Source organism: Lathamus discolor, chromosome Z, assembly GCF_037157495.1.
Source record: "Lathamus discolor isolate bLatDis1 chromosome Z, bLatDis1.hap1, whole genome shotgun sequence".
Lineage (NCBI taxonomy): Eukaryota > Metazoa > Chordata > Aves > Psittaciformes > Psittacidae > Lathamus > Lathamus discolor.
In genome coordinates, this window is record NC_088909.1 from 35,754,225 (window position 1) to 35,766,777 (window position 12,553).

Here is a 12,553-nt window from a genome sequence, read left to right on the forward strand (position 1 = left end):
TTTGGATTTCTCTAAGACCCGGAATAATTTTAGCTTTTTCTCTGCTGTTGCTTTTTTAGGACACGTCGCTTTCTTCCCTTTCTAAATTTATTATGCAAGTACTGTTCTAATCTCTGTGTACCCAGTCTCAGATTGCTTTGCTCCACTAACACCACCACTGAACAGAAGAAAACTGTTGTCTCTCATTCTGCCTCAGGGGCACACATTGACTCACGTAACAGATTTTCTCGAATTTAAAAAGTAAGGGGAAATATTGCCCACAAATACTCCAGACTGGCCAGCAGTATGCTGCAGACCTTGTTGTCTGCAATAGACATTGCAGGGGATAAATGACACTCATGTGGATAAATGTCACCCAGTCAAGATGAATGCACATTACACTCACTCTTCAATGAGCAGCTTACAGAAATAGGTGGTCCCATCAATGGTTCTGTTACAATGTCACAGGCTTGCTCATGCCCTGAGGTCACAAAACATGCAACAGTAAAACTTCACTGCTGGCAAATACACAGCTGGCAGAGATGAGTGTTTATATCAACACTGTAAACAGTGAGTGGACACTATATATAGTATTTATGTATGATATTACAGATTTATGTTAGAAAAAGAAGGGGAAGAGGGGAAGCAAGCCTTCCAGTAGGCTCTACAACCTTTATTTGTACTGCTGAAACTTCTCAAGGTACACTCTTCATCTCTGTGCCTGGTAACACTTAATGGTGACATTTCCACAGAATGGTAGCATCAGAGTGCTATGACATGGAAAGTGGTTACCTCCGAGTTGTTACATAAAAAATCCCGAGAAAACACTTCAAATTATCTCAAATTTAAATATGGCAAGTTAGCCAGTTAAGGCACTTTATTCGCAGAGAAGCACAGAGAGACATCATTATTAAAGAAAATTTAAATTTTGATTCACTTTATGGGAGCATTTTGAGTAACAGAAGACCCCTTCTCAGCTTTAAAGTCGTATCATTCAGGATCTTACTACTTCTCAGAAGAAAACTGACTTTCGAATATCAGACCTTTTTGTATATACCCAATTCCTGAACAAGGTCTCTAAGGTAAGATTTTTTTTCTAGGTAAGCTGCATAATATAAGCCTTAGAATCCTTCCTCTTACTATCTGAAAGAATGCAGAATAGCTGCTGCTAAGAAGTCATTTCATAAACTACCATTTAGTTTGAATTAAAAACGTCAGGACTCTACCCTATAAACAGTCATACTGTATAAACACAGTGGGTAAGTACCATATGCTTACCAGCTCTAAGGCCACTGCAATTTACCACAGGGGGACCAAATGGCTATTTCCAACACAATGAAAGCCACACAAAGGTCTAATATTAAACATAGTAACAGAGACCCACTTACTGGGGGAGGCACACTGCAAACTGGAAGGTGCTGCCCGCTGAAAACCACTGAGCAGCCTGGGACCTGCTGCGCGCTGCAGGCTGGGATGTGCTGGCCTGTGCAAAGAGGTATCCCATGTGGGGCCACCGTGGTCACTGTGTATGAGACAGGAACTGTGCCCTGATGGATCTGCAACAGGAGAAAATGTGTTTAACGACTTACTGTAAACTCTTTAACAGTGTTGCACAGCATACAGTGCAACGTGGGGTGCCATTCTGAAACATAATAAAAAATGACCTCTCAAAATGTTTCCGTCCCTGAGATACAAAACATCAAAATGGAAGACCTCAGTTAGTCTGGAAACACCATCTGATCATGGATGGTGCCTGGAAGTTAGAGGAGGTAGGATGGAAAAAGTTTATCCAGCCTGATCGTGATGTGATCTTGCTGCATAAAGGAAGAACACAATTTCAATTTTTGAGATGCTGCAGCAGTAAAATCATTCATCAACATGTAAGGCTGTGAGATACCTCAAATGGAGTCAGCTTCGAACCTTGCACTTGGTCCCAAACACAAATGCTTCCCTACTGAGATATGCTCTGGACGCATAATCAAACACACCTGCACTGAACACAAACCAGCTAATTTAAGCAGGCCTGTTGAAGTCACATTCCAAGCACATGCAGGTTGGGAAGTGGATGTCCAGATAAACAGTTCTAGTTCCCAGATCATGACTGTGTAGCAACTAATGTACAACAAAGGTTACCTCAACAGAATCAAGGAACCAACTAGGTTGGAAAAGTCCTTTAAGATCCCTGAGTCCAACCATTAACCTAACACTGCCAAGTCCACCACTAAACCATGACACTAAGGGCAACATCTGCACATCTTAAATTCCTCCAGGGATGATGATTCCACCAATTCTGGGGCAGCCTGTTCAACAGTTGACAGCCCTTCAGTGAGGAAAATAAAGAAATATCTTCCTGACATCCAGTCTAAACCTCCCGTGGCACAGCTTGAGGCTGTTTCTTCTTGTCCTATCCCTTGCTCCTTGGAGAAGAGACCAGCCACCTCCTGGCTCCATCCTCCTTTCAGGCAGTTGTAGAGAGCGATAAAGTCCCCCCTGAGCCTTCTCTTCTCTAGAGTAAAGCCCTCCAGATCCTTCAGCCACTCCTCCTCAGACTTGTGCTCCAGGGCCTTCACAAGCTCTGTTGCCCTTCCCTGCACCCACTCCAGTACCTCTTCTAGTGAGGGGCCCAAAACTTCTATTACAGGTTCTCCATTACAGAATTTTATGCCAACTGCTGTTGCAGAGAGAAATTAATTACTTTCTGGAACAACCACATATCTAATTTTCATGAAATTTAAGGAGGAGTTGATTAGGCTTGGACAGCTAATTTAGTTATGCAACAATATTAATATGAGCTTTGCTCTTGTGTAGACAACCCATTATATGCATCAGAAATTTTACTTGTAAATATTGTATTTTAGCTATTTAAACACTACTAAGCTAAGGAAACATATTTCATGTGAAACTGAATACATTCTTGACTATTATATCACACCTTTATTATATTAACTTAGCTTCAGAACCCTCTGTTCTCTGAAACTCTCACCTGATCATGAATGTCAACCATCACTGCATTCTGCTGTGGTGGGTGAGCTGCTGGGTGCAACAGACGAGGAGATACATTCGGTGGGCGAAAGGCTCGAGGCTCTTCTATTGCCTGCTGCTGTCCATAAGAGAGATGATGATAGTTTTCATCCTGGCTAATGGAATTATGTCTAGACAAACGATCCCTCCTTGTTCTCTGACGTCGAACTGGAGGACTGGAAATGCATTAAAAAAATTAGAGATTATGTAAATGACACAAATCCTTCTTAATAACTAAACCCACAAGAGAATGAATATCTTTTTTTTTTTTTTTTTACACTGAAGAATTTTACTGAACAGGTTTATTAGATTGGAATAAAACTTCTTAATGACGAAACTACTAAAAGCCTTAGAGATTACACTTTTTTCAGCATAGAAGTGCTTAATGGAGCATAGCTTAACGCTGTAAATGGTATCAGCAACAACTTTTATGTAAACATTAACCTGGATTAAAAAAAAAAAAAAATCACTTGAACTGACAAAACGTGCTCAAAAGTCAAGACAACAAAATTTCAAGACATTTCTGTGAATTCATTCTAGGTGAAAAGCCTTCACTACATGATCACAGAATTCCAGAGGGTCCTTGCTCCACCTAGGGCAGAGAATGGTTGCTCATTTAGTGATGGTGCCAAAGCAGCAGACTGAAGAAACAAAATATATTTTCCAGCTCTCCCTGGTCATTACGCAGTTGAGTGCCTCATATAGCTCTGTCCAGAAGATCCCGGGAAATTGTGACTATGTTAATCTTTCAGAGTGGAGAACTGTCACATAGACGGATTAAGACCAGAGCATCCACTTCTGAGAAACTGATCTACAGGCATAGGATTTAATTATATATTCTATTATGACGTATATAATTGTGTGTGTCTTCTGAGCAGAACTGCTGCTATCTTAAACTTAAGACTCCTGAGACCAGCAGCTCAGGTTCAACACTCAGAATAATTACGCACACAAAAGTACCGAACTCACTATGAGATGTCCTGATCAAGTAAAGTCTCAGTTATTTGGAAAGGGGAGGAACCGAAAGCACGAAAACCATCCCCCATTACTTTCAATACATGCCTTCCCATCTCCACAACACATACAGAATCATAGAATCACAGAATAGTTAGGGTTGGGAAGGACCTCAAGATCATCTAGTTCCAACCCCCCTTCCAACCTGGCCTTGAACACTGCCAGGGATGGAACACTCACAACTTCCCTGGGCAACCCATTCCACTGCCTCACCACCCTAACAGGAAGGAACTTCCTCCTTATATCCAATCTAAACTTCCCCTGTTTAAGGTTTAACCCATTACCCCTCGTCCTATCACTACGGTCCCTGATAAAGAGTCCCTCCACAGCATCCCTAAAGGCCCCCTTCGGATACTGGAAGGCTGCTATGAGGTCTCCATGCAGCCTTCTCTTCTCCAGGCTGAACAGCCCTGACTTTCTCAGCCTATCTTCATACGGGAGGTGCTCCAGTCCCCTGATCATCCTCGTGGCCCTCCTCTGGACTTGTTCCAACTGTTCCATGTCCTCTTTATGTTGAGGACACCAGAACTGCACACAATACTCCAGGTGAGGTCTCACAAGAGCAGAGTAGAGGGGCAGGATCACCTCCTTCGACCCGCTGGTCACGCTCCTTTTGATGCAGCCCAGGATACAGCTGGCTTTCTGGGCTGCAAGCGCACACTGAAGCCAGCTCATGTTCATTTTCTCATTGACCAGCACCCCCAAGTCCTTCTCTGCAGGGCTGCTCTGAATCTCTTCTTTGCCCAATCTGTAGCCATGCCTGCGATTGCTCCGACCCAGGTGTAGGACCTTGCACTTGGCATGGCTGAACTTCGTAAGGTTGGCATCAGCCCACCTCACAAGTGTGTCGAGGTCTCTTTGGATGGCATCCCTTCCCTCCAGCGTATCAACCGAACCACACAGCTTGGTGTCATCGAGCTGTGTGCTGAGGGCGCACTCAATCACATTGTCCATGTCAGCGACAAAGATGTTGAACAAGACCGGTCCCAACACTGATCCCTGAGGGACACCACTCGTTACTGATCTCCAGCCGGACATTGAGCCATTGACCACAACTCTTTGTGTGCAGCCATCCAGCCAGTTCTTTATCCATTGAATGGTCCATCCATCAAATTGATATCTCTCCAATTTAGAGAGAAGGATGTCATGTGGGACAGTGTCAAATGCTTTGCACAAGTCCAGGTAGATGACATCTACTGCTTTACCCTTGTCCATCACTTCTGTAGCTCCATCATAGAAGGCCACCAAATTGGTCAACCAGGATTTCCCCTTAGTGAAGCCATGCTGGCTGTCACCAAGCACCTTGTTGTTTTTCATGTGCCTTAGCATGCCTTCCAGGAGAATGTGCTCCAAGATTTTGCCAGGCACAGAGGTGAGACTGACTGATACGTAGTTCCCTGCATCATCCATTTTCCCCTTCTTGAAAATGGGGGTTATATTTCCCTTTTTCCAGTCGTCAGGAACTTCACCTGACTGCCATGATTTTTCAAATATGATGGCCAGTGGCTTAGCAACTTCATTCGCCAGCTCCTTCGGGACCCGCGGATGGATTTCATCAGGTCCCATGGACTTGTGCATGTTCAGATTTTTAAGATGGTCTCGAACCAGATCCTCTCCTACAGTGGGCCCAAGGTCTTCATTCTCACAGTCCCTGTGTCTGCCTTCTAAGACCTGGGTGGTGTGGTCAGAGCCTTTGCCAGTGAAGACCGAGGCAAAGAAGTCATTCAGAACCTCAGCCTTCTCCAAATCCTGTGTAGCCAGTTCTCCCGAGAGCTTCCTCAGGGGGTCTATTTTGTCCCTAGTCTGTTTTTTGTTTGCTGCGTACCTGTAGAATCCCTTCCTGTTATCCTTAACATCCCTAGCCAAGTTTAATTCTAACTGGGCCTTAGCCTTCCTAACCTGGTCCCTAGCTTCCCAGAGCTATATAATACAGGTCCCAGAGGCAAAAGCCAATTAAAGAAAGCTACATAGGACAAATGGTTTTCCACTTCTGTAAGATGCTGAAGGAACCAAACTGCACTGAAGAAAGGAGGGAGGAAGAAGAAAGAAAGGAGGAGAGGTATATGGAGATGTGATCTTGTCTTCTCCAACAGTATGTGGAAGAGAAAACAACAGTTTTCACTCTCACTATATAACTATTACAAAAAACAAAACAACCCTCTGAAACCTGTTGGTAAATTCCAGACATTCCTTAAGTCCAACTTTCATGCTGCATAGAACAGATATCCTCTGTGGAAGGGGGAGCATGTTACTAGCTATTCAGATGCTCTGACTACATGATAAGATGTCTCAAGCCACTGTTCTTCTGCTCTATTTCACAGGGATGCTATGCCATTATTGCCTGAGAACTGACAAAAATGCTCATTCACAGGTCAGACAGAAGGCATAACATCAGATTAACACAGCCCATTCTTAAAATAAACAAACAACGAATGTGCAGTCTTTTTATCTTTACGCATTACCATGAACATACAAGCTGTGCTTTCTTCTACACACCAAAAAGCCACATTTAACCTTACTATCATACTTGCTTTAATGTCAGTCTCCTTTCCCACGCTTTTTTTACACTCTCCATCTCCGTACTACTGACACACCTGCTACATTCTCATTAGATGAAACTGGCATATAAGATTTCTAACCCACAGCTATTAACGCAAAAAGATGTTCTACTTTTTTGAGTATTAAGGTTGCTTTAAAGTTGCTATTTCCTGCTCTGAAACAGAAATGCTCTGAATACTTTAACATAAAAAGTCTATGCTAGGACTTCTGTTTGGAAAAGCTGCAGGGATAGGGGGAAGCTATGAAAACCAGACCCAATGCTTTGTAAGAAGAACAGAAGTTCTCTAACTGCCCCCAGCACTTAGACCAGGTAGCTTCTCATAAAACTATTCCTACTGCTGTCTTTCCTACAAAGTCTGGCTTTACTTTTCTATGAACCCAGAATGATGAGGAAGCAGCCAGAAAAGCTGGGATTACTTCTAGAGTGAGAGAAGTGAGAAGGATCCTCTCAAAAAAAGCAAGTGTTTGTTTTTTTGCTTTGGGGGTTTGTTTGGGTTTTTGTTTGTTTCTTTGTTTTTCCCTTGCAGAATTATAAAGAAACTATACTTTTAATACAGAAAAAATCAGAGCATCCAGATACATAGCTCTACAAGCTTCCTGAATTATTGGAAACTACTCCAATAGAATTATCAAGACACGGGACAAAAAATATTACTTAACACCAGTAATTAGCTTGTGCTTGAAGTCCTTTATACCCACAAAAACCTTAGCCTCCGATTTTACATGCACAGTACAAACATGGTAAATGTTTGGTTAAAACAAAGAGACAGGATGGAAGTGGTGAAAAACTGCAGGCATTCCCACCCCGAGGTAGGAAGGGCCATCTAAAGGTACCCAGAACTGCACTTAGTGTTTGCACATCTTAGCATTTCCTAACAAGGGTCATTTCTTTGCAGCAACATAGTCTTAAAATTTGTTTAGTTCAGAATTACATTCAAGACGAGGAAAGGAAGCACAGAAAAAGGTGAGGCACAGCAATGGCACAGATTTCCCCATTTCACAATAACTAATAAAGGTAAGTTGGAAGGGCCTCCTCTGTTTCATACAGGCATGCATTATACTTTTAAATTCATAATTTATCTGTATCATAAGTAGTTGGACAAAACCAACATTATTTCTGCAAATTCATACCAGAAGCCTACTTTTCTAAACAGAGTGTTTATTTGCTTAGAAAGAATCTGAAAAAAATACCCACACAATGAATTTGGGCACTCTTGTGCTACCCACAGTACAAACCCCCTAACACAAAGACGTAATGTCTGAGTAGTAACCCAGACAATGAAAAAAATCCAGATGATAAAAACCAGCACAGCCTGTGATGACCAACAGGAGTGAACTGGTAGGACAAGAGTTAACGCTGGTGATGGTGGGTCAGAGTGACGTCCACACCACATAACACTGCAGAGCGTTTCTTTGCACGTGCCCTAGTCTGTTCCCTTGAGCTGAACGACCATTTACAATTGGAGTGCACCTTTCATCTTAACTTCATCTGAGAAACTCCAACTCTAAGACCAGTTTGTGATGGAAGGACAGAAAACAAAGCAGAGAAAAGAGGAAACTGGCTTCAAAAGCACATGCATGACCTCATCTAAAGTATTAACAACAGATAAACTCACAATGATCTCAAGGAATCATTATCTGCTCCATGAGAATCATTATTAGTTCTTGTAAGGCCCCAGAGCATTCTAAGACTCAAAAAGACCCCTGGAAAATGAGAGACATGTATGTCTTGTTTTCCGTATCAATCTTGTTCCAGGAGAGGAGACTGGCTGTGGTACTATCCTGGAACTGACCTACAGCTAAACTCAGATGCAACAGTGCAACCAAGCTAAAACATGCCCTGATAAAGCGTAGGGGAACATTCACCTTCTGCACATCTCGTTCTTCTCCTTCATCCCACAGTACATCCAAGCTGTCTAGATTCAGCTCTTTGGCATTTAGCTTGTTACGCACTATATTTACTCTGCAGGAGACATTAATGAACATTGCAAAGAAAGTTACGTAGGCTGGCTGGACATCAAAAAGGCCAAATAGAGCATGTTCTAGGCATCTCAGTTCAAACCATTTTAAGGTTAAAACTACTGTGGATTAAATTCAGTTTGCCGATGACACCAAGCTGTGTGGTTCATCCGAGACACTGGAGGGAAAGAATGGCATCCAGAGGGACCCTGACATGCTTGTGAGGTGGGCTGATGCCAACCTTACGAAGTTCAACCATGACAAGTGTAAGGTCCTACACCTGGGTCAGAGCAGTCGCAGGCACAGCTACAAGTTGAGCAAAGAAGAGATTCAGAGCAGCCCTGCAGAGAAGGACTTGGGAGTGCTGGTCAATGAGAAAATGAACATGAGCCGACAAGTGCGCGGTTGCAGCCCAGAAAGCCAACCGTATCCTGGGCTGCATCAAAAGGAGCGTGACCAGCGGGTCGAAGGAGGTGATCCTGCCCCTCTACTCTGCTCTTGTGAGACCTCACCTGGAGTATTGTGTGCAGTTCTGGTGTCCTCAACATAAAAAGGACATGGAACTGTTGGAACAAGTCCAGAGGAGGGCCATGAGGATGATCAGGGGACTGGAGCACCTCCCATATGAAGACAGGCTGAGAAAGTTGGGGCTGTTCAGCCTGGAGAAGAGAAGGCTGCATGGAGACCTCACAGCAGCCTTCCAGTATCTGAAGGGGGCCTACAAGGATGCTGGGGAGGGACTCTTCGTCAGGGACTGTAGTGACAGCACAAGGGGTAATGGGTTAAACCTTAAACAGGGGAAGTTTAGATTGGATATAAGGAAGAAATTCTTTCCTGTTAGGGTGGTGAGGCACTGGAATGGCCTGCCCAGGGAAGTTGTGAATGTTCCATCCCTGGTGGTGTTCAAGGCCAGGTTGGACAAAGCCTTGAGTGACATGGTTTAATGCAAGGTGTCCCTTCCCATAGCAGGGCGGCTGGAACTAGATGATCTTAAGTTCCTTTCCAACCTTAACTATTCTAGGATTCTATTCTATTCTATGATTCTATAAATGCCCCTGCAGAGCCTCCCTATACTAAACTGCACAGAAGGCCTGATCTTCTATCTTCACAATAACCCTGCAAGTTCAGAATTTAACTTCTTTCTGATTTCTGACAAGCTGCTTCAAGAGCTGTGCATTTTGAATGCCACTCACTGAAAGCTTTCAGACTCATGGACTTGAAGCAGAGATAAAAAAAACAGCAAGTTTTAAGGTCTCTTGCCTCAAAACCATCCCTGACTGATCATGGTTGACAAATCTGACTTGTAGAATCAGAAGAAAACCAGTTATACATTTCTTAGGTTTAGTATTTCATATTCATGAGGAAGCACAGACACTTTAATTTTGTACAGACCAAGCCACATTTCTCAGAAGCAAAACAGAGTGATAGTGTGTTTTAACTTTGATTAGATGACCCAGCAATTTTGAGGCAGAATATGAGACAATGAAAACTTGTGTTTTGGGTTACTAGTTTAACTAGGATAGTAAAGAAGTCTGTTGTTTTAAGCTTTCCTATACTATCAGTCATCCAGGAACCAGTTCACCCTGGCCATTCACATCCATTGGAACTTCTTTGCTAACCTCTGCTTAGAGAGGTTATTGAGAGAGGCTAAAACCAGCATGAAAATCTAATTCCTATTGTATATATGTGAATCATCCACCCCACAAATGACACTGTGTTAACCTCCCCAACCAGCATCCCTTGTTTTTGTTTAGATTGTTTGTATATATGGAAACAATTGTGAGTGCGGTGAAAATCACAGTACTCCATCAACAGCTCTGAGTATCTTTAGAAGCACCTGATGAGAAAGTTTTTTTCTTGCACTTTTCTAAAGTGCAGAGTGAATCAGGCTCATGATAAAAAATGTTAATGACCACTCCCTTCCTGGAGTTGGCTATTCACACCCATCACACTTCCAATAACTTTTCAGCTACAACTAACAACTTGCTGTTCAAAGGAAGTGTTAATGTGTTTACCACGTGTGATTTAGTCAGTACTGCCTGAAATACACCTCCCTTAAGCTGAAATCAGGAAGAGTAGGAAATTGTTCCCCAATCTACACAGCTTGCTTACCTCCTCCTGTTTCGTGCCGGTGTGTTGCATCGTTCCCCTGAGAAGTGGTGTTGGCTGGGCCGAGCCAAAGGTGGCTGCCTGTTTGGTGCCATCTCCCATGGTCGCATTGGTGGTGACGGAGCTGGTGATGATGCTGAATAGTCAAAGACTGACTGGGAAAGGCGCTGTCGCTTTGGACTAGGACTGTCTTCGCTCTATGCCAGTTAAAAACAAATAAAACAAAACCAAAACCCACCTCCGGATGAGTGAATTACAGTCCACATTTCAGTATTGCTTTGCAGCTAGCACTAGGAGTGACTTACTGAAGACTGCACTAAACCACCATAAAATTGAACACCCTCAAGAAGTTGACTATTTATTACCTCCATAACACAAATTGGTGATGGCTCCCTAACCCCTAAAAGCATTACTACTAAATCATATTTTAGCAGCATTAAAAGATAAAAATTCTAACATCCATGCAAAACTATGTAAGATAGGAGAGTAACATGAAGAAAATAAGGCATACCCTATTTTACATCCTCTTCTACCATAGCATTTATAGGTTACAGAAGCATGAAAAAAATATACAGTCTTCAAAACAGTGTAATCCATACTTGTCAGTGAGCAGATAATCATGCAGATCTTGCACTCTGTATTGCTTCCCTCTCCTTTCAGGTCTGTACTTAAGAGTTCATACAGACATCTGTATGTATTTTACAGAGTTAAAATAGTACTGCAGCCTATTTTAACTCTGCTATCTCAGTGCAGTGGTGTTCCATACTTCTATTTATTCATTAAAAGTACTTACATAACCTGAAAATAAAATAATGACCGGTCTTTGGCTAAGTCTGTGTACCTCACTAGAAATCTGCAGGCACTGCACAGTGCCTGAAGTTTTCAGTGTTAATAATATGAGTAATGGGCATTGGTCTCAGCCCTTTTTCTCCTCCATATCTTCACAACTGCCCTCACCACCGAAATTTCTCGCAGGTTCCATATCTGGGGTTTTGCTTGTATGAACGACTTCCCCCTCTACCACTCAAGCTCTAGGTACCTTGCTACAGTTAGCCACGTTGTCTGCAATTTTCTTCAGGCAGTAGGAATCCGTATCAACTATGGTAAACATACTCCTCCTGTTTATGAAATCAAGCATTTGGGTTACCTGATTAAAGACAGAACTGTAGGAATTCCAGAAGATCAGTGGATGAAGACTTGTCAAGTGATCAAGAAGATCCAATTAGGATCTCCTCCATGTCATATTATCAGTTGGTTCTGAACACAACCACCCCTCCCCTTCACTACTGAATCCTCAAATAGAGCTGTCATTCTTCTCAAAAGAGCCTACAGATGTCTCTGAATCCAGCAGCAAATGCAATAAATGCCCCTGCTCTTCAACCCATTATTCTGTCAGAATTATCACACACCATGCTGTTAACAAGCATAAATGAAAATACATAAAAATACAAGTTCTACCCAGGAGCTCACCAACTGAACATGCAAGAACTAAAAACAGAGGAACATCCACAGTGGATCCATCCTCGTGTCCAAACATCACAGACTTCTCTGACAGAACACTCCGTCAGCAAGCCAAATCATGGTATTCTCCTGCTCTCCAACATGTTGCTCGACCCACCACTTCCATTTCAGCCCACCACAGCACTATTTCAATTAACCAAAATGACCCCGGACATCTGATGCACAGAAAACTGACCTTGTCCGCAACAGCTTTATGTTCCAAACCTGTCCCTCAGAGCCTTGTCCCCATAGCTTGTTAAAGGTCCTATTTCAGATTTACTTGTAGACTAGTCTATGGACATCTTCTGGTTTTTGGCTCTACAGGGGCTGACCATCTTCTGAATACTCTCCATTGCTTCTTGGTAAGTACCACTGACATACATATAATTGTCAAGGTTCTTTCCAGGGCAAG

The 12,553-nt window shown here is 42.8% G+C and overlaps 1 protein-coding gene across 7 annotated transcripts in view; it reads right to left on the reverse strand.

Annotated features, from left to right (window-relative positions):
- Positions 1–12,553, reverse strand: part of RNF38 (ring finger protein 38) — an 82,500-nt gene that overhangs the window by 19,795 nt on the left and 50,152 nt on the right. For all 7 annotated transcript variants that reach the window (XM_065661842.1, XM_065661841.1, XM_065661847.1 and 4 more), the window contains 3 exons: positions 10,645–10,838; positions 2,963–3,176; positions 1,368–1,535 (listed from right to left, as the gene is read on the reverse strand). In XM_065661842.1, the coding sequence (XP_065517914.1) occupies positions 1,368–1,535; positions 2,963–3,176; positions 10,645–10,838 (576 nt within the window). The remainder of the gene's footprint in view (positions 1–1,367; positions 1,536–2,962; positions 3,177–10,644; positions 10,839–12,553) is intronic.